The sequence below is a fragment of the Aythya marila genome (assembly GCF_965140915.1).
Source record: "Aythya marila genome assembly, chromosome: 15".
NCBI lineage: Eukaryota > Metazoa > Chordata > Aves > Anseriformes > Anatidae > Aythya > Aythya marila.
Genome location: NC_139056.1, coordinates 16,416,853 through 16,436,330, shown reverse-complemented (window position 1 = coordinate 16,436,330; position 19,478 = coordinate 16,416,853). Strand labels below are relative to the sequence as shown.

The 19,478-nt window shown below is 54.2% G+C and overlaps 1 protein-coding gene across 2 annotated transcripts in view; it reads left to right on the top strand.

Annotated features, from left to right (window-relative positions):
• PKD1 (polycystin 1, transient receptor potential channel interacting) overlaps positions 1–19,478 on the top strand; it is an 85,533-nt gene that overhangs the window by 27,027 nt on the left and 39,028 nt on the right. For both annotated transcript variants that reach the window (XM_082772337.1, XM_082772336.1), the window contains exons 2-9: positions 9,084–9,155; positions 9,997–10,068; positions 11,774–11,943; positions 13,357–14,025; positions 14,358–14,541; positions 17,794–18,008; positions 18,433–18,545; positions 18,628–18,754. In XM_082772337.1, coding sequence (XP_082628463.1) covers positions 9,084–9,155; positions 9,997–10,068; positions 11,774–11,943; positions 13,357–14,025; positions 14,358–14,541; positions 17,794–18,008; positions 18,433–18,545; positions 18,628–18,754 — 1,622 coding nt within the window. The remainder of the gene's footprint in view (positions 1–9,083; positions 9,156–9,996; positions 10,069–11,773; positions 11,944–13,356; positions 14,026–14,357; positions 14,542–17,793; positions 18,009–18,432; positions 18,546–18,627; positions 18,755–19,478) is intronic.

Here is a 19,478-nt window from a genome sequence, read left to right as displayed (position 1 = left end):
TTGTCCACGGGCTGGCGGACAACAAGAACCAGAGCTCTGCTGCGGCTGAGCCTGGGATGCAAAAATAGAGCAAGGATGCTGCCAGTTGTCAGATCAAGCGTCTGGGAGTGAGGGGCACCACGTCCTGGTGTGCGGGATGGGATTTTCTCCTGGACACCAGGGCTGCGGGGGGGTGCTCGTTGGGTGCGTGGTGGAGGGCGCTGCCACCAGGGGAGGTGTAAGGAGGGAGCTGTGGAGTTGAGGGGCTGTGTTTCCTGGTGTCCTCACCGCCTGAAGGTAGTGATGCCCTAAAGAATTCAGCCATGAGCATGTCCAAAGGATTGTGTTTGGAGAGACAGCAGGAGCCTCCTGTTTGCTGCACCCGAGGGTCGGTGCTAGGTGTCTGCTCTGCGTTAGAAGCAGGCTGCCAGAAGGGAAGGGTCGGTAGCTTTGTGTCCCATTCCCATCTTTTCTGAAACTGGCTCATGCACCGCTAGGTCCCAGGGCTTCAGAACATCTGGAGAGCCTGTCCCTCTCTTAGGAGACCACAGAAAGCAGAGATAGCATCGGGAGTGCAAGGAAAACACAGACCGGACTGTGCTGCAGCCGTGGTTTGGCCAGGTCTCCGGCCCCGAACACGCTGCACTTTTCCACTTTTCTGCTCGTCAGGCTCCCCTGGTCTGTGGTTGTCTGTCACAGGCAGCGGGCTGGGAGCTCTGTGGCTGTGCTCAGCATTGTTTTCGCAGAGCAGCACCATTTACTTTGTGCTATTTTTAAACGTAGCGAGTGCTGCTGTGACCGCCCCAAATCCCAGAGTTTTCTGTCTGGAGAAGAAAAAAGAAAATAAGAGAGGGGCTCAGCATCCTCCCAGCTCAGACGGTGTTGCAGGACGTTGCTGAAGGTTGATTTCCAACAGCTAGCAGCGCTGCCAGGCCCAGGAAGGGCTGCGTGTGCCCGGGCTTTGCCTCCCATCCCGTCCCTGCTGCCTGCAGCTGGCAGCCCACGCTCGGAGCTGAAGGGTGCTGCTGAGAGCCCGGAGCAGGGAATCTCCTAAATGTGAGGAAACAGTGTTGGTAAAACATATCGGAGGTGAAAATCGTTTGACAGACACGGTTAAAATATTCACAGAAATGTTTTTCTTTAGCAGCCACCCGGGGACTTGGGAAACTTGCTCGTCTGTTACAGATTGCTGTTAGCTAAAGGTCAGACAAATTGGTACTGTCAGCTACAAAAGGGAAAGCGTTTCAGGGAGCGTTATCACCCGTGGGAAGTGACTGCAGAGATCTGGTGACTGGGCCAGCGTTCCCGGCGGTGGAAGGGATGGATCCGCTCCTGCACTGCGGAGGGTGGCAGCAGGTCTGCACCGGTGGGGGCACACGGGGTGGTTACATACACTGTGGTGACACATGGGATGGTGACATATGGGATGGTGGCACACCAGGTGGTGGCACATGGGATGGTGGCACATGGGATGGTGGCACAGCAGGCAGCTGCTGCCCCATGCCCCGCAGGAGGTTTGGTCCGGGGGCACTTTGGAGCAGGCTCTAGGTGCCTGGCACTCCCTTTGGCAATGACCCAAAACCTTGGTGTTAGCTCTGCTTCCCCCCTGTGTTTTGTGCTGCTCTGCTGCTTGCAGGTCCGAAGCAGGGTTACGTGTAGCCCAGGCTGCTCACACAGCCTGAAGGGAGCAGTGGGGACATCAGCAGAGGGCAACAGTGACCCTCATCCCTCAGCCAGCTCAGCAGCTTTCGTCCCTGAGTCTTGCCCTGTTTCTTCGTGTTTTGGGTCCAGATTTGTCCGCTTTGTCTAGCACGCATAGGCTGGTAGGTGGTGTTACCACCAAATCCCTTGGGAGTCCTTGGTGAACCCCCCATCGTGCTGCTTTGCTCTCCTCCTGGCTGTGCACTCGGGGCTGTGGGCAGCGTGTCAGCCTGCGATGCCTCCAAATGGGGGGGCTCCCCAGGCCGGGGCTTTTTCGGGGAAGAAGCGTGTGTCTGCTTGGCAGGCGGCCGGGCTTGGGCTGCGGGCTTCTGACATTGTCTCCTTGAGCTCTGCCATGTGTGCTGGGAAGATGCTTTGTTTTGATGGATCCTTGGTTTCTTTGCAAACTTTCCATGAAACAAACATATATTTGCGGGGCTGACATTTAGCTGGATGGAACTGCAGACAGCTTGTTTACGCGCAGCACTAATTATGGACATTAACTTTATTTAAATATTTGGGTTGCTGCTTTCTCAAACTCACTTTTCTCTGCTCCGATCTTTCGGTGGGACGTCGGAGGCAGAGCAGGGCTGGGTGCCTCCTGCCGTGATGTCTCGAGCCCTGTTTTTTGCCACCTTAGCTCACCTCTTGGCAGCGGGAGGACCGCTTCCAGTGCCAGCTCTGGGCACTGGTGGCTTGGAAGATGGAGCTGTCTTGGAAAGCCTCTCGTGGCAGCGACTGTCCCGAGCCGTAGCCAGCCCCTTGTCCCACCGTGGTGCTGGTGGGAGCTCCTGCTGACCCCCACAAGCGCAGGAGGCTCTCGGTGGCTCCCCGGTGCCCCCCTCGCTCTCAGCTCCATTGTTCAAACGTTGGGAACGAGGAGATGAAGTCAGTCACAGCCTAAAAATAGCCTGTAAAACGAGCTGTTCTGTGGGTCCCTGTGCAGACAGCAGCGCTCCGGTTCCTGGGAGTCTCTGTGAAAAGCCCCCACCCAGCCCTCCTGGCTGGGGGGAGCAGGATGGAGCGGGGTGGCAGTGCCTGGGAGCTGCCCTGCCAAAGCACGACGTCGCTCTGGGAGGATACACATCCCCCTGTTCGAGTGCCCTCGCCCCCGGTCCTGCTGCTCCTAACCGTATTTGGGAAGGTCTGAGCCAAGCTTGCTGGCTGCGGGAGCCGAGGAGCTGCTTTTTTTCTCCACTTTTACCTGGAGCTCGGGTGCCTTCGGTGTGCACTCACCCAGTGCTGTGTCCCCGCATGGTTCTGTGCTGCGGGTGGGCACGGCAGTAGGGTGAGGAAGGAGCGTGGGTGAGCAGTGTCAGGGCTGTGCCTGGCGGGTCCCAGCTCGGCTCCATCTCGTGCAGGGCTCAGAGCGGTCTCCTCCCAGGCTGGGCTCTCCCAGCCCCTTTTTTTGGCTGCCAAAAGGAACCCGGACACCCAGTGCCCAGCTTCACCCCTAAGCTTACCCGCTGTGCCGAGAGCCACGGGGAGTGTTCTGTGCACCCTGCAGATCACCTCCCTCTGCAGGATCTCCAGGAACCCATACCCAAAGCAGGACGAGTGGGATCTACTCCAGATCCACTCTGCCAGTGCTCCGGGAGAGGTCTGCACAGGCTGCGAGGGAAAGGAGCTCCGAGGGGCAGCAGGAGCAGGCAGTGCTGGACCCAACCCCTCCTGGTCCTGCCCCAAGCTCGTGGCAGAGCCGGGCCTCACACCTGGGGCTCCTCGTGTCAAACCCGACCCTCTCCGGGCACATCTGCCTTGCAGGGGTATATGTGAGAGCGTTGTGCAGCTCTCCCAGGAGAGCACAGCGTGTACAAACATTGCAGAAACGCCTGTGTCCCAGCCTGCCTCGGCCTTATCAACACTCAGGGTTTTGCTGGGGGAAGAAAAACATTTATTTTTCAGATGGATATTTGTGAAAACATCTTTTGGGGCGAATTCCTTGGAGAGAGCCGATGCTCGGGCCAGCGGTTGAAACTCATCAATTCAAAATGAGCAAATAAATTGTCCTCGTGCTGTGACAGCCTCGGGAGCTGAGGGTGCTCCCCTGGCTGCCAGCCCCAGCGCGCTGCTCCCTGCTCAGGTCTGCACCTCGAGCAGGGCTGCAGGTCCCCCCCAGGCTCTGCACCAAGCGAGCCTCTTGTGCTTTTTCACATCTCCTTCACCACTGTGGCATCGGTCTCGGTTCCTCGCTCTGCACACAAATTTCTGCTACTCCTACTGTGCTTCCTAGGAGAGGTGCAAGCCAAAAACGAAGAGAAAAAAAAAAAAAAGGAATCAGATCAGCAAAAACCTATAATTTTCCTGGCTCAAGCATGCAAAAACACATAGGGTTTTTCCTCCGCTTTTCTGGAAAGTCTGTTACGTACGTCAGGCGGTGTCAGCACAGCGCTGCTGCACGGGGCACCCTGCTGCCTGCTGCTCCTGGGGACAGAAGGGAATTGGCCATGGTGACACCGAGGGCAGCGTTTCGGCTTGTGGGCTGCCTCTGGGACAGGCTGCTCTGGCCGAGGGCTCGGGGAGCGGGGCTGTAGTGTCACACAAGCCCCCTGGTGTGTCCCCCATCACTTGTTTTCCCTCTGCAAGGTGTGAGCGGTGCAGCCTGGCTCTTGGAGAGGAGCGTGACCCAACGGGGGGATAGAAATGGGAGCGGAGCTGCCCTGATGCCACCTGTGATGTGCCCTGTGCCGGGGCTTGCTGCTGCTGCCGGTCGGTGCCTCTCCTGCCCATGTGCCATGCACTCGAGCCTGAGCACCCCTCGTGTCCCGAAGGTGCCCCCGGGTGGGCGTTGGGTGAGGTTTGTGCGGTGTGCCGAGGGCAGAAAGGGGGAACTCTTTTCCCCTGGCAGTTGTGCTGGGGAAAGTGGGACTGAGGCAGCCTGGGAACGGCCTCTGGAATCGGGAGTGGGGCGGATAAGTTAAATAAGAACAATTATTTGGTGTTAATAGTGCTGAAAATAGGGCAGTGTCCAACGCAGTGGTATCTCTTGCAGGTTTAAATGAACCAAGGGAAGCAGTGGGGCTGGTAAAGCCTGTGGGTGATGGGACTCGTTGCCGTGGGCTCTTGCTGGCAGAGGAAGGGGTTGGACAGCACCGGCTGTATGATGCCGTGGGCACAGCTGCTCTGCTGTCTGTGTAGCTGCTCCTGCTGCTAAAACACAGTCTTTGGACCAAAATGGGGCCCAGCCGCATCCCTTGACTTTCACTTCAGTCACACAAACACAAGGAAAACCCCTTTCTGTGGGGGCTGTTCTGGATCAGGGAAGTCTGGCTGGTGGAGGGAGGCTGCTGGGGATTGCTCAGCCTTGCACATCCACGGGGAGAAAGTGATTCTCCCCAGAGGATGCTGCAGAGGCTTCGTCTACTCACCTCCTGCATCAGGCCAGCTGGGGAAGATGGGCAGGGAGATAGGAAAGCTTTTGCTGTCATTGCAAGATGGGATGCACGGACACCTGGTGTGCTGGAGGCAATGCTTTATCCCTCCTGCTCTGGTGTGAGCCCCTTCGTAGCCACTGCAGAGGCTCCTGTGCAGGCTCTGGCTGGAAGCAGGGATGTGCCCAAGCTGCCTCCTTTCCCTGGCACCTCTGGAGCTCCACTACCTCCAGCACTCAGCTCTGCTGCAGCTCGTAGGCCTGGAGCTCGTTTGCTAATGAGTCGCTGCAGCTCTCCCCCAGCCTGCACGCAGGCTCCCCTCCGCACAGACGCTTCTCCCTGTCTGCGGATGCTTTTCCCATTACTGTTCTGGCGGGGCTCCACGCACCAAAAGGGCTGGGGAAGGCACAAGCCAGCACTGCCCCCCTTCCCTTCCCTTCCCTTCCCTTCCCTTCCCTTCCCTTCCCTCCCTTTTTTTTGTGAAGTGAGCGGGCCCACAAATGACATAATGAGAGCATGACATCAGGCTTGGCAGGCGGAGGCGTGCTATACTCTGCTCGACATTATACGTTCTGTGGAATTAAGGAGAAAAAAAAAAAAAAAAACAGCAGTGCACCAAAAAAAGCCCGTCCACCGCAGCGCTGCCGAAATAAACACCCCGGCTGCCCGGGGCTGCCGCGGGGACGTGGAGCCCCTGTTCTCCAGCCACCCCCCGCCTGTCTCAGTGCCAGTGGCCGGGCTGGGGGGCTCCCAGTACTGCTGCTGGTCCCTGCTGGTGGCTGCTCCAGGGCAGTGATTTGTACCCCCAGAAGTGATGGGCCCTGTCCAGGAGATGTCCGTGGCGGTGTCTGTGGCTGATGTTTGCTCACACTCCATCAGTGGGATGGGCTGCTGCTAGCCCTGCTGCTAGCCCTGCTGCTAGCCCTGCCGTTAGCCCTGCTGCTCTCCCTGTGGCCCACGCAGCTCCAGAGAGGTTCAGGAGATCCTTGCCCAGCCCCGCGTCGGATTTGGTAGCAGAGCTGGGAAGGAGCTCCAGGCTCCCAAGGTTCAGGCAGACGCCCTCGTTACCAAATGTTCGCGTCTCCGCCGCTGCGCCTTCCCCACATGACCACTTCTACTTCCAGAACTTTTCTCCAAACTTCCTTTGCTCGCCATGGGAGTTAAATGCGGGTGCGTTTTCTGGGGTGTTTGGGGAGCTGCGCAGGGAGCCCTGCCCACAGGGCATCCTTCACACAGTTCTTGTGTTGGACCGACGCTGTTGGTGCCTTTTGGTGCCTGTCCCAAGTTCTGCAGAGGAGCGGGCCAAGCTCTCCCTGCCTCCTCTGGCAGCACACAGCTCTGCTTTGCAGGTGTGGAAACCGAGGTGGGACCACGGAGCCGTGGCTGGCCCACAGCTGCCCTCTGTGCAGGCACCACAGCGTGTTCTCAGTGCCACCCCCGGCACGACTCAACCAAGATTTCCTTTCTTCTCGTGGGGGAGAGCGGCAGTCTGCGTGTGCGGCGCGTTTCAATGGAGAGCTTTGTTTTCTGCTGGCTTCGGCTCTGCCTTGAACCTGCTCCGAATTTCCTCCAGCCTGGCAGTGGGCTGGGAAAATAGAGTCGTGGCAGTTTGTGGCACCGAGAGGCCGTGCTGCGTCCCGCAGCCTGTGCCGGGGGTTTTATTGGTCGGTACTTCTTTCCTGCCTTTTTTCTTTTTTTTTTTTTTTTTTTTCCTGCAGCCTACTTTGGTTCACAGCCATCTTTCCCATGCCAGGAAGGCATAATATTATTTTCCATAAAAATCAGAGGGGGGAGCAGAGGGAGCCGAGCTGAGCCAGGCGGCTGGAGGTGGCAGGCGCTGGCACCGCCACCACCCCCGGCCTCCCCCCAGGGCCACCAGCGGGGCTCTGCTCCCCGTCCGGGCTCCTCACCGGGGAGGTGGAAAGCTGGGAGGCCTTGTGCTGGTTCCTCATCAAATGGTGATGAAGAGGGTGGAAAACAGCAAAGGAATCAGGCTCCAGTCTGTGCCTAACGGTGCAGGATCGCCTCCCCTCTGCGCTGCTCAGCGCGCAGTGACATCTAGTGTCAGTCCGTGTGCCGTGTAAACGCGGCTCTGAGCTGGGGCTGCTGCTCCTGCTCGCATCTTCCCTGTTTGCTGGGGCTGGTGTCAGCAGCCTGCTGCTCCTCCTGCAGCGTGGTGGCACCCCCAGGCAGGATCGAAGCTCACTGAGGGCTTGGGGCCGTAGCTTGGGGCTGGTCGCCTGCCTGGAGATCAAAATGAGAAGGGATGCGTGTAAGGGGCTTGGAAAGGCTCACGACCGACCCCTCCACGTCTGCTGGAGAGGATGGATGGGGAGCTTGAGGAGCTGCCGGGGCAGCGACTGGGCCTGGTGCTGGCGTCCCAGGCCACCACAAGGTCCCCAGCGCCATCGGTGGTGCTGAGGGCTTCGCCCTGCCCTGTGCACGCTCTCTGTGCGGCCAGCCGGCGTTGTGAACGGCTCTTGGAGACGCCAAAGCCCCGATTTTGTAACAGCAGGACGGTTTGTTCTGGAGGTTTCTCTTGTCTGGGCAAGGAGCAAAAAGGCCAGGGCACGAGAGACGTCGGAGCTGGAACACCACTTCCTTCTGTCTGGGGCTCGAGGTGCTGCCTAAAAATTACCTGGATTATTTTCAGGTTTCTCAGAGGAGCAGAGAAATGCTCTTTTTGTTAAAGCTCTGCCCGTGCTCACCTGACAGGTACACCGTGCTTCTGCAGCACAGTCCTGCTGGCGTGGCCCTCCTGCCCTAGGCTGCCTGGCTGGCTGACACATTTGCTAGCGCTTTTTTTTTTTTTTTTTTTAAGTGTGTTTGTTGATCTTCTATTTTGCACATTTCTTGGCCTTCTTTAGTGGTGTTGCTGGTGAACTCTTCTGAATCCACTCTCAGATTGGCAAAGAACTCCTGGACAGCAAAATTGGGAAAAATAAACTTAAACCTTTTAAAGAGACATCCATCCCTGTTACTTATCCCCAGAGTTTCCTGGAATCATAAGTAGTTCGTCTGCCAATTTGGCGTAATTCTCTTCATTCAGATACATTAAGTTTAAATACCAAATAAAATCGAGAATTAATCCATGAAGAGGTAAAAATAAGAGGTGAGACATGCTGAGAAGTTACAAGAGGTGCTAGGGATAAAGGTGGGCAGGGAGTGGGGTTGGAGGATGTCTCTGTTGATGCCGCGTGCCTGCAGCTGCGGGGAGCTGGGCAGCACCCCCAGACCTGTCCGCCTCCCCGCAGCGCTGCCAGAAATCCTGGAAGGAGAATCACCATTGCGAGGGCTTGGAATAAGTATTTTGGTGCTGCTAAAAGAAGGTTTTGGCCAATGGGGATTCATCTGAAAGCGAAGAGTGAAGTTTATTGGGAACGAGCAGGGAGCAATCAGCGAAACTTTCACTTCTAGCTGAGTGACATTTTAAAATTGAAAGAGAGGACGTGAGGTGAAAACAGAGAGCTGAATAGGAGGGCAAAAACAATTTTTCTTTGGATGACGTGAAGTCTATTAGTGTTACAGAGAGTGATTAAAGATTTTCTAAACGGTGTTTGTTTTATAGGGAAAGTCTAGCCTGATTTTAAACAGAAAATATTCTTTGTTCCTTCATTTCTTGTACACTTTTTCCAAAAGGGACAAAAAGATCTTTAAACATTAAAAGCTGAATGCATCAGTTGTGTAATTAATTACCTGTTCTTTGGCATTAGGCATAGACTTGAAAGTTCCTCCGAATTTTTCTTCTGTAAGTTAATTACTATTTTAGTCTAAACTCTTTCTTAATTATTTCTTTGAACATATAATAGACTTGCATACTTTTTTGAAGGATACCTCAAACTTAGTAGTACATTAGTCACGTCTGTAATTGCTCTAGATATGCTGTAGAATGGCATGCATTTAGTGATAGTCCCAGTCTTTATACACGCAGCATACAAAGCTGTGAGCAGCAAATGCTGTACGGCTGGGAGAGGCTATACAGAAATGACAAAAAGTTGAACAAAAGCTGACAGCTCTGTTTTCTTTCTCTAGGGATCTTTCCAGTAACGAGATCAGTGTTTTAGATGTTCAGACGTTCAGAAGCCTGACTTCTCTGGCAAAACTGTAAGTACATGCTGCACCCTTCCAGCCGTCCTGCTACCAGCGCGCCCCCTCAGCTGGTACCATGCACCCTGGTGCTGCACGAGCCAGCCTTGTTCTTGCTTGACCTCAGCTGCTGGGCCCCAGCTGTGTGTCTGTGGACTCATTCCTCGGGGCGTTCAGCTGCACAGTCCCAGGAATGACCGATTGCTCGCTGGCGTTCGGAGTCAGGCAGGAGCAGGCACGCTGCACTGCCAGGTGGAGGGGGGATTGGGGCAGGAGGGTAAGCTACATTTGTCACAAGATGGGTTGCAAAACAGAAAATGAGGATAAAGCTGTGCAAATCCCACTTAGCTTTGGAGGGAATTGGGTACTGAATACGAGGGTCCTTTGAGGAGCCCAGCATTGGTGGAGCAAATGCCTGCCTGCATGTCCACTGCTCCCAACGCCCTGCCGTGTCTCATCTAAAACTGCCCAGACTCCGTGTGGGCCAGGAGAAGGGGAAAAACCATTAGCAAACTCACTGAACAGGCTGCCCCAAGAGGCTGTGGAGTCTCCCTCCTTGGAGATGCTTAATGCCTGGACATGGTCCTGGACAGCCCACTCCAGGTGGCCTTGCTTGAGCAGGGTTTTGGACTAGATGACCTCCAGAAGTCACTTCCAACCTCAAACACTGTCATTCTGTGACACAGCATCTCACAGAAAAAATTGCTATCATATGTAAGTAGCTTTTGAGACCAGAGGTGGTCAGAAGGTAGCCAGTCACTAAGCAGGGCTTGGAAGAGAGTTTGATCCTGTGTGTTGGCAAGAAAGTTGTTACCAGTATGATGAACAATTGCTGAACTTCCCTTTTCATTTTTTACAGAGATATAAGCCACAACAAGATTTCTACATTAGAAGATGGAATATTTGATAATTTATTTAATTTAAGTGAAATGTAAGTTCGTTCTCTTTGTTTCCCAGCTCTTTATTGGGACCTTCCCTTGAAACAGCCCTTCCCTTTCCTGGGGGTGGACTGCAGCACTGTCCTGGGGGGATCAGGGCTACGTACTGCTCCACCACATGTGGTGGCACACACTTTGCTATTTGTGTTAAGGGGGAGCTGAAGCCTCCATGCCCACTAACCCCTGCAGCTCTACCTGTTTGCCACCTGCTCCCTTGGTGAGGTTTTGACAGTGCAAGCCTCATCCCTCTCTTTGACATTTTGAAAACTCGTGAACCTTAGGACACACAGAACTGGTGGAGGGAGCCTCAATTTGCTTGGCTGCTCCTCTGCCGTGAAGGGATGAGGAGTGGATGTGCTGACTGCCACCTTCTCATTACCAGGCCTCCCTGATGCTACTTCTCCTCTCTCCAACTGCTGCTTCCTCGCCCTCCTGCAGTCCCTGCAGCTCTTTCTGGACTCTCTCCAGTTTCTTCCTCAAGCTGCTCCTGGGTCTTCTTGGTACCCTTCAAGCCTAATCTCCTCCCAGACTTTGCTTCTGTCTCCTGGATACCTCCAGCCTCTGCTGCTGCCCTCTTGGTCTCCCTGCTTCTCTCCCACACCAGCTCTGCTGGAGGTGTCACAGTTTCTGGCCGTGCTCCAGGCCCTGCTCGCTGTTCCTGGTTGTGTGGTCACACAATGGGACCAGGGACCTAATGCAAAGCTGCCACACAGCTGCCAAAGTCGCTTGAAGACACTTGGAGAAGTTCTCCCTAAGTGATTCAGGTTCTTATGCTTATAATGCTTTTTAAGTGAAGTAATTAAAATCCGTGCTGATACGTGACGGGAGGCCAGGGAACGCCACACAGTTCCAGAAGAGGTACACAAAATCACAGCACAGAATGGGGTTTCTGTATCTGAACGACCCCAGGGATTAACCCTGTGCAATCACTCTCAGCAAGCAAGAAAAAAGCTCAGCTCTGCACTCTCCACAAAGACTAAGACACAAAGAGCATTTTCAGCTCTGCATTTTTACTTGCAAATGGCACTGAAAAGACAGAAAGGATCCATGCTGTGTCCAAGTGAGCCTGTCCCTGCTGAGGCTGGCCTGCAAAGTGGTGCTTTCAGTATAAAAATCCTGGGTTCAGCCCCTGCGGCAGCCCAGCCCAGCTGGCGTCAGCTAAACAAACATCTTTCCATCTCTGTCCTGTTCGCAGCTGAATGCCAAAGGCTGTAATTTGGATCAAGCTTAGCTGCAATTAAAGTTTCCATCTTTTCATTAAACTGCCACATGGAAAGATTATCATTGACTTTGCATTTCTTTTTTGACAGATCAATTTTATTCTCTTAGCTATTTTTTAATGGAGCTGTAAATAGTCTCCCTTAGCTGCTGAGGCTGCCATTACATCCAACGGCTGTTAGATGGCAGACTGTTTTAAATATAAGATTGTGTCTGTAATTTGCTTCTAATTGCAACAATTATTTGTAGAGTGAAAAAAGTACTTGGAGTACTTGCCTAATTCTAGCCTCTAGAAAAATCATGTTAATTATTGCTTGATTCCCTATTCATTAACTCCCCTAAGCAGTTCTTTCTGAAGCATTTTGCTGGAGTTGCGCAGATGGGAACAGTGAGGGATCTGCACATTGCTGTAATTAACACTTAGCACATGCTTCCCGTTGTCAAGTTAATGCACAACTTTTCTCTGATCTCCTGTTACAGAAACTTAAGTTGGAATCCATTTTTTTGTGACTGCAAACTTTCCTGGTTGCCCCGCTGGGTGGAAGACAGAAAAGTGACGGTTCTCCAGGCGTCAGAGACGAGGTGTGCCCAGCCTCCTGCGGTGGCAAACCTTTCTCTCTTCAACGTTTCGTTCGTCAACACTACTTGTGGTAAGGAGGCACGGCGGGCTGTGGTGGGCGAGGTGACTAAACCTGTGGAAACGGTGGGCCTGAGGGGAGCTGGTGATCCCAGCTAGACCTCCATATGCCTCAAGTCCCTAGTTCTAACCTAATTAAGCACATAATGGTAGCATGCGGCTGTACCTTGATGTATAGTCGGTCACACCACGGCTGGGATAAGCAAATTCGTTACAGACCCAGCTTCAAGCAGCCCTCAGGTGGTGCTAGCCCCGTCTCTGGCCTGAGGCTTTCGTTCTCTCATGCATTTAACAATCTGACTCTAAGCTGGGAAATATCATTGGAGTTGATGGGACTGGAGGACGTGCCAAGCTGAATCTTTGCAGGTGATGTTTCCTGGGGTAATTCAGTGTAAAGGGGATAGGCCAGGGAGAGCCTGCCAGCTGCTGGTAGCTGTTACTGGCCGGCAGGGAGCTGAGGAGCACAGCCAGGCTGGTGTTAAAAACGAGGTAGTTCCCACACATGGCACCTCCTCGGGGGGACTTTTCTTCAGAAAAGCGGCCCGGCGCTTGCAGGAAGGCCGTGGAGGAGGCCGGACGGTTGGATGGGGTGGATAAGGGAAGATCACGCGAGGCCAGCGCCGTGGAGATGTTTGGGGGAATGTTGTAGCAACCAGCAGAAACACGCAGGCAGCCCGGCTCGGCTGCGTGGGCAGAGCTGGACGGGAGGCAGGCGGCCCCAGCTGGGCTGCGGCTCAGCACCGCGTGCCTGGGGCAGGGCCCCTGCAAGAGGCTGGGGGGGGAGCGAAGCCCTGTGGGTGGGATGTGAACGCCTATGAATGCATCCTTCTGCACCTCCAGGGTACAGGCTGTGTGACACTGTCCTCTTCTCTAGCACCTCGTTTTGTCTGCAGGCAGGTGGGAGGCTCTCGGTTCTCCCAGGGCTGAAGGTGGCTGCAGTGTCTGCTCACCCAGAGTGGGCCTGGGGGACAGTCCCGTGGCATTTCCCCCGTGCCCCCAGTGTGCCCCTCTGCCCAGCTGTGTTTGGTTACGGGCTTGGGCTGGAAGTGAAACTGCAGCAGCCCAGCCACGGTGCTACCACGGGACAGCCTTTTCACCTGGCACTGCTTGGGGGCTGCTCCTTGGGTCTCCTTTCAGACTCTGAGTGGCTCCGTGTCCTCTGGCACCGTCAGGCTCTCCAAAGACCCCTGTTACTGAGCATTCCTGCTCCGTAAATCTGTGGGATTGGCTTTATTTCTGTCAACATTAGTTAGCAGAAAGAGATGGAAGTCATTGCTGAGGGATTGAAGACTGCCAGGCAAGTCTCAAAAAGGTTGGAGTAGAAGCAGCCCAGTCACCAGGATAGCAGGTGGTGTCTCGGAGAGTTTCATGAAGCCATGGCTTCACGGTGTCAGTTTGTAAGAGGATCTTCTGTTCTCCCCCCCAGGAGCTCAATATATAACATGCCTGACAAGCAACCACACAGGTGAGGCTGAACTGCTCATCCTCTTCACGTCTGCTCACCCCGGGAACCTCACCGAGGAGACCTGCAGCGCGCTCTGTTACGCCGAAGGCCAGGAATACGGAGGTTTCAGCACCCAGGGGCAGTGTTTGTGTGGTTCTGCCCATGAACCGAACTCTTCCTCCAGTTGTTTGCTGTTTTGCACTGAGCATTTGCCTGGGCAGGCCTGCAGTGGCCCATCGCTCATCCACTTTCCCTTCGAGGCTCAGCTGTCTGTGTCTTTCACAGGACTCCAGCCCCGGTATGGCCTAGACCAGGCCGTGCTCTTCAACGTCAGTATTCCCATTGCCGTCAGCACTTTACAGTGGGATTTTGGGGACCAGACAGAGGTTCTCAACACCACTGGAAATGCAGTTGTCCACAGGTATGCCTTACCTGGGCAGTACAATGTCACCGCCACCGTCTTTGTGGGCGCCAGGTTCACAGACGTGCAGGCAGAAGTTGAGGTGGTGGCTTCGCCCCAGAAGTTAGAACTGCAGTGCCCTTCCCTGATCAAGACCAACGAGAGCCTGGACATACGGATCCGTAACAGAGGCGGCAGTGGCCTCACGGTGCTGTACAGCATCACGGCAGAGGCTGGAGAGCTGAGCAGAGGTAAGCGGGGCTGGCTGGGAGGCGAGAGGGTGCTGAGCAAGGGAGGGGGTGGCACTGGGTCCTGAGGCTACCCTTGTCACTCCTTCCTAATGAGGAGTAAGGGGTGACTCCTTTGGTACTCCTTGCAGCCCCGTGTGCTTTACCTGGGCTGACCAAGCAGTGCTTTGCCCAGTGCTGTGCCACAAACAGGACTGCACAGAGAGCAGTTGAGCAGAGAATGGGATTTGCTGGCACCAGGAAGGGCAGGACCTGGTGCCTTGTGCCCCAGGTTGGGTTGGGGATTGTGGTCCCATAGGAAGGGCATTACACTTGTGTTCTTCTGCCTCTCGCAGCGGTTCACCCCATGTGTCCCCCCGATGGCTTGGTTTTTCTGGGCAACAACCACTGCTACCGGCTGGTGGTGGAGAAGGCCGAGTGGCTGGAGGCACAGCAGCACTGCAAGGAGCACGGCAACGGAGACCTGGCCTTTGTCAGCAGCCCTGAGATCCAGGCCTTCCTGGTCGCCCACGTCATCAGGTAAATGGGGAGGACGAGGGTTAAGATTTCCTGGGGAGGGATGTTGTGTTCCTGGGGTTACATCTGCAGAGGTGTCTTGGGGGAAGAGCCCTGCAGCAGGCAGCCCTCTGCAGCCAGTCGGTCAAGGGGGACACACGGGTCTGAGCTGAGGGTGATATGGCACGGGGAGAAGCTGGGTGTGAGGCTGCTGAGAAAGGAGGAGGAATAAGCAGAGCTTGAGTGTTGTACTTGGCTTCTTTGCATAGAGGCTGTGGAAGGAAGAAGAGGGTAGAGGCAGAAAGACTGGAAATCAGAACTGGTGTCTGTGGGATTGCGGCTGGTGGGCATCTTGTGCCTGTGTTTGTGCCTCTGGGTGCCTCTCAACTGGGTCAGAGACATCCACGGGGTCCAGCACAGTCTGCAGGCAGCAGAGGGGGTCAGGTGCTGGTGGCCAGGAGGTGTTTGGCTGCTAGGCAGGGCCGGAAGGTGACCTTAGAAGCAGCTCCCTCCATCAGCAGAGCTACAGCGGGGTTGTCCAGCACAGGACACCGGGACATCCAGCAGCTGCTCCGGCAGAGCACAAGCCAGCGCTGTAATCCTGCCTCTCAGCTCGGAATCCCACATCCTGGACACACGGCTGCAGCCTGCAGCCCAGACCACATCCCCTCTGCTTTTGCATCCCGAGCAAGAGCAGCGCTCCTCTCTGAGCATCAGGCTCCGGGAACATCTGTTCCACCTCAGCACTCGGGCTTTATAAACAGGCAGCGCTGGAGCGTCAGCCCTGGGCTACGTGGCCTCTCCAAGTGCCCTCTCTGCAACCAGAGATCTTGGGGGAAAGAACCCCAGCAGGGGAGCTCTGGGGACCTGACAGCTTCTTGTCAGCACTCCCAGGTGAGGATGTTGCAGATCCTGTCTTAATAAATGTGGCCCAGAACGCATGTGCAGAGGGAACAACTGCATGTGACATAGGATTTGAACACACCTGCGTGAGGACTGGCAGCCCTTCTTCCCAAACGTGCGTCCTTGCATCGTTCCCTTTGCATCGGGCTTTATCCTGAGGTTACAGATGTGGTCCCTGCCCTGGGAAGAGGAGTCTGCCCCTTGCCGTGGGCTGGGAGCTGGTCACTTGGTGTGCTGATTTATCAGGCATTGCGTGCAAGGCTTTTGATGGACTGCAGTGCAAGGAAATCATGAGACCTCGGATTAGAGTGAGCCGCCCAAGCTGTTTCCCAGCTGCTGCCCCACATTGTTCTTCTCCCCAGCCCCCTTTATTTAATCTCTTTATTTTATTAATCCATTCAGATAAACATGAATGAGACAGTTCCAGGATGCGATTTCCCTGGTGATAAAAGACAAATCAAGCAAGCCGCAGGTTTTTGGAACATGCAGCTTCCATAGTTTCTTGTGGGAAAATGACAGAAGCTGAAATCTGTTTTCCATTAGAGCACGTAGCAGCAAGGACTGCTCTCTTCTCTCCTTCGCTCCTATCATTTGATGACCTCCCCAGGAGCAATGTGCACTGAACCAGTGCTGTCTCACCTCCAGAGCCCACAGCCCTTCCAGGGGACCCCGTTTTCCTCCGACGCAGTGCAGGGAGTCCCTCTCCCCTTCCAGGCCTCCTCAGATTTTGTTCTGCTCCTGCTGCCCCAAGAAAGGCAGCTCGTTCCTTCCTCGGAGGTGGAGGGGCACCCTCACCTTGCTTCAGATGAGGGTGTCTGGAGCCCCCTCATGGGTCTCTGCAAGGTTATGGGCCTAGCAGTGGGGCAGGGGTGGGAAGCAATCCATCCAGCCTTTTCCTTTCTTTTTTTTTTTTTTTTTTTTTTTTTTTGATGACTTGAAGTTAGATCATAGCTGGAATTAGAAAAGGAAAAACTCGATCGGGTTTTACTGATGGCAGCAAACAGGCGGTTTCCTACCCATTCTCCCTAATCCCCTGCCAGTGGTTCGGGAGCAGAGCGGAGCGGCTATTTATTTTTTAATCTTATTTGCAGTGAAAACTACTGATTCACAGCACAGTTATTTTCGTCGTCGTTTTTCAGCATGACCTCATTAATCATTCCATCTGTCGTGAGCCCGGTGGTGGAGAGACACCAGTTACCTCCCCTGTCTGCTCCGTGCACAGCGGCTGGAGCGGGCTGCAGCAGGGGGCAAGGCCACAGCAGGAGGGGCTGGGGAGAAAAAGTGCAGGGCTTGAAGGGTGCACGGTGAGGCTCTTCCCCCCAGATGTTAATATGGAACAAATGCCTCGCTTTCTGCTGGGTGCGATTAGAAACAGTCGTCCGGGCTGTTTGTGGCTACGAAAGACCATTCAGCACTTTCCACCAGGATCTCTGCTGGGCTTCATCCAGTTTCCAAATGTGGAAGGGCCATGTCATCTTCCTAAAATGGTCCTGGCGGTTTCTCTTGCATGTGGGGCTCTTCTTCCTGCAGTGCTTTGGCCACTGCTGCTGTGCGTTGCCCCCCGCTGTGTTTGCTGCCTTTCGGTGGTGGCTGAGGAGTTTATTATCTTCCAACAGCTGCATCAGAGCTGCACAGGAGCCGAACAGGAGCTCCCGTAACTGGCACCATCCGAGCTTTAATCCTGCCCCGCTGTCAGCTCCACTTGTAGTGGAGAATCAACCAGTGGCAGATTCCACAGGTCCCCAGAAACCAAACGAGAGCTTTCTAAAAGTTGCATCTTTTTCTTCAGACAGTTTTGTATGACCGTAAAATTCCTCTTAAGTCATGACTCACTAAAAAAAAGTATCTGTGAAGGTCATTTAAACGGCGATGCAGGCAGGCTGCTCTAACAAACTGCTCTGCGAGGAGAGGCCTGAGGTTGCAGTCAGCCTGCTGAACCGCCTGACGCAGCCAGCCCCACCAGCTCCTTCTCCCTCCCAGCTCCCTGGCAATGTACGGTTGGTTTGCTGGCTCTGTCAGATCCTTTGGGCTCTGCTGTCCCCTCAGCACATCAGAGGGCGGGTGGCTCTCTGCAGCCTGCAGTACAAGGGCCTGAGCAGCTGGTGGACAGAATGGTGCACCAGGAAGGAGTTGCTGTTAAAACAATAAGTGTTAGTGGCAGGATGGACTCTGAAATCCTTCCGTAACTAAAAGGCTCCTTTACATGCAGCTTCTTACACCCGGATGGAGCTGTTGTTGTTAAGATTATTATTTTCATAGAGAACCATAGATGGCATCTGTCCCAGATCTTTCTAATACTCATAATTTCCTGAAATCCACCCCCCCTTCTTCTTCTTCTTCTTCTTCTTCTTTTTTTTTTTTTTTTTTTTGAAGGAGCCTCGATGTCTGGATTGCATTCAATGATTTTGCAAGCACTGGAGCACAGCAAAGAGGCGAAGGATTTAATCTGGAGAGCTGTCAGAACTGGCTGCCAGGAGAACCGCATCCATCAAACGCTGATCACTGCGTCCGGATGGGCCCAACCGGGCAGTGTAACACAGACCTGTGCATGGCCAAGCACAGCTACGTGTGCGAGTACAAGCCAGCAGGTGGGCTCTGCTTCCCTCCTGCTCTCAGCTGACATCCCAGGCAGCCAGGTGTCCTGGTGGCGTGTGCCAGGGAAAAATAGGGCTGCATGCAGGGGGCTGTCCAGACCATTGCCCCCTTACCAAGTGGCACCAGTCAGCAACCACATTCCCTTTGCAAGGAATTTGGCCCACTCCAATCTGCCATCTGTAGGCATAAAGAGAGAGGTGAAGCTCTGATGTGGAGCTTTGGAATGAGCTTCACCCCATTATTTGAGCAGTCAGTGCTGCTGCCTGCTCTGAGGCTGTGGCACTGCTGTCTCGACTTCTTTCTGTGCCATCTTGTAGTCTGAGAGATGTTGGGGTACTCTATAGGAATATATATATGATGGAGCCTTGGAGATTGCTATGTGAGTCTGATTTGTTCAAATACTTGCTTTGTAAACAGGAGTTCTCTTAAATGCCGAAAACTTCCTTGTGGGAAACCCTGTGTTTGACACACACTTGGCTTTGAAAAACGTGACAGAAGACGTGCTGTCAGCTCCAGTGCAAGCTGGGGAGGTAAGGAGGGTTTGCTCATTCTGTTGCTGCACAGATGGTCCAAGAAGACACGGGTAGGTGAGAGCCTTGTTTCGTTTTGCAGGTGATGGTGTTCCCTGACCTGGCGTTCAGGCATGAGGGGTATTTGACTGCCCTGGAGTTTGTGACACAAGACCTGCATCAGCCTGTTCAAGTGAGGTTCCAGGTGCACAGACCAATAGACGGAGAAGGTGAGACATCTCCTCTCAACACTTCAGCTCAGAGGTGGTCCTGGAAAAGCAGTGACCAGAGAACAGCTGAGCAGCTAAATAATGGCTCTTCATCAGCTGTGGCCATGCGGATGTGGTGGGTTAGCAATGGGGACTGGAGTCTGGGCTGGCAGCTGTAACAGGGACAGTACAAAGGGACAAACTCGGCTGACTGCAGTGCTGAGAATGTCTCCTCTCCCATCGTTTTTGTGGCAGAAGTCCTAAAACAAAGAGGCACTTCTCTTATTCAGAGACCCCAGGGTGTTCCCAGTTATGCCTGTGGTTATCCCTGCTTAGTGAAAAGGCCTCTCCTGGACCTGTGTGTGAGGATGGTTCCAGGCATGTCTGTCCGCCAGCCCTGACTTAAAGCAGAACTTTCAAATTCGAGATCAAATGCAGAGCTGGTAGTTACAGGGCCTTGTGTTTCTCCATTTAGTTTAAGCTGACCAGCAGCTGCCACTTAGGAATGATGCTCCTTCCCCACAAGGACCCCAAGCAGTTTTTTATGGCTTTGTTACCTGTCTCCGTGCCTGAGGAATGATGAGAGTGTACGGAACACACGTAGGAGGGAATTAATCTTCTGAGTTGTACTTTAACACTTTGGGAAGACATGACACGTCTAATGGAACGTGTTCTGGTCCATCTGGCCCCTCAGGTTAATGAGGAAGAGTATTTTCTTGAGCCCATTTGTTCCTGATGGATGAGA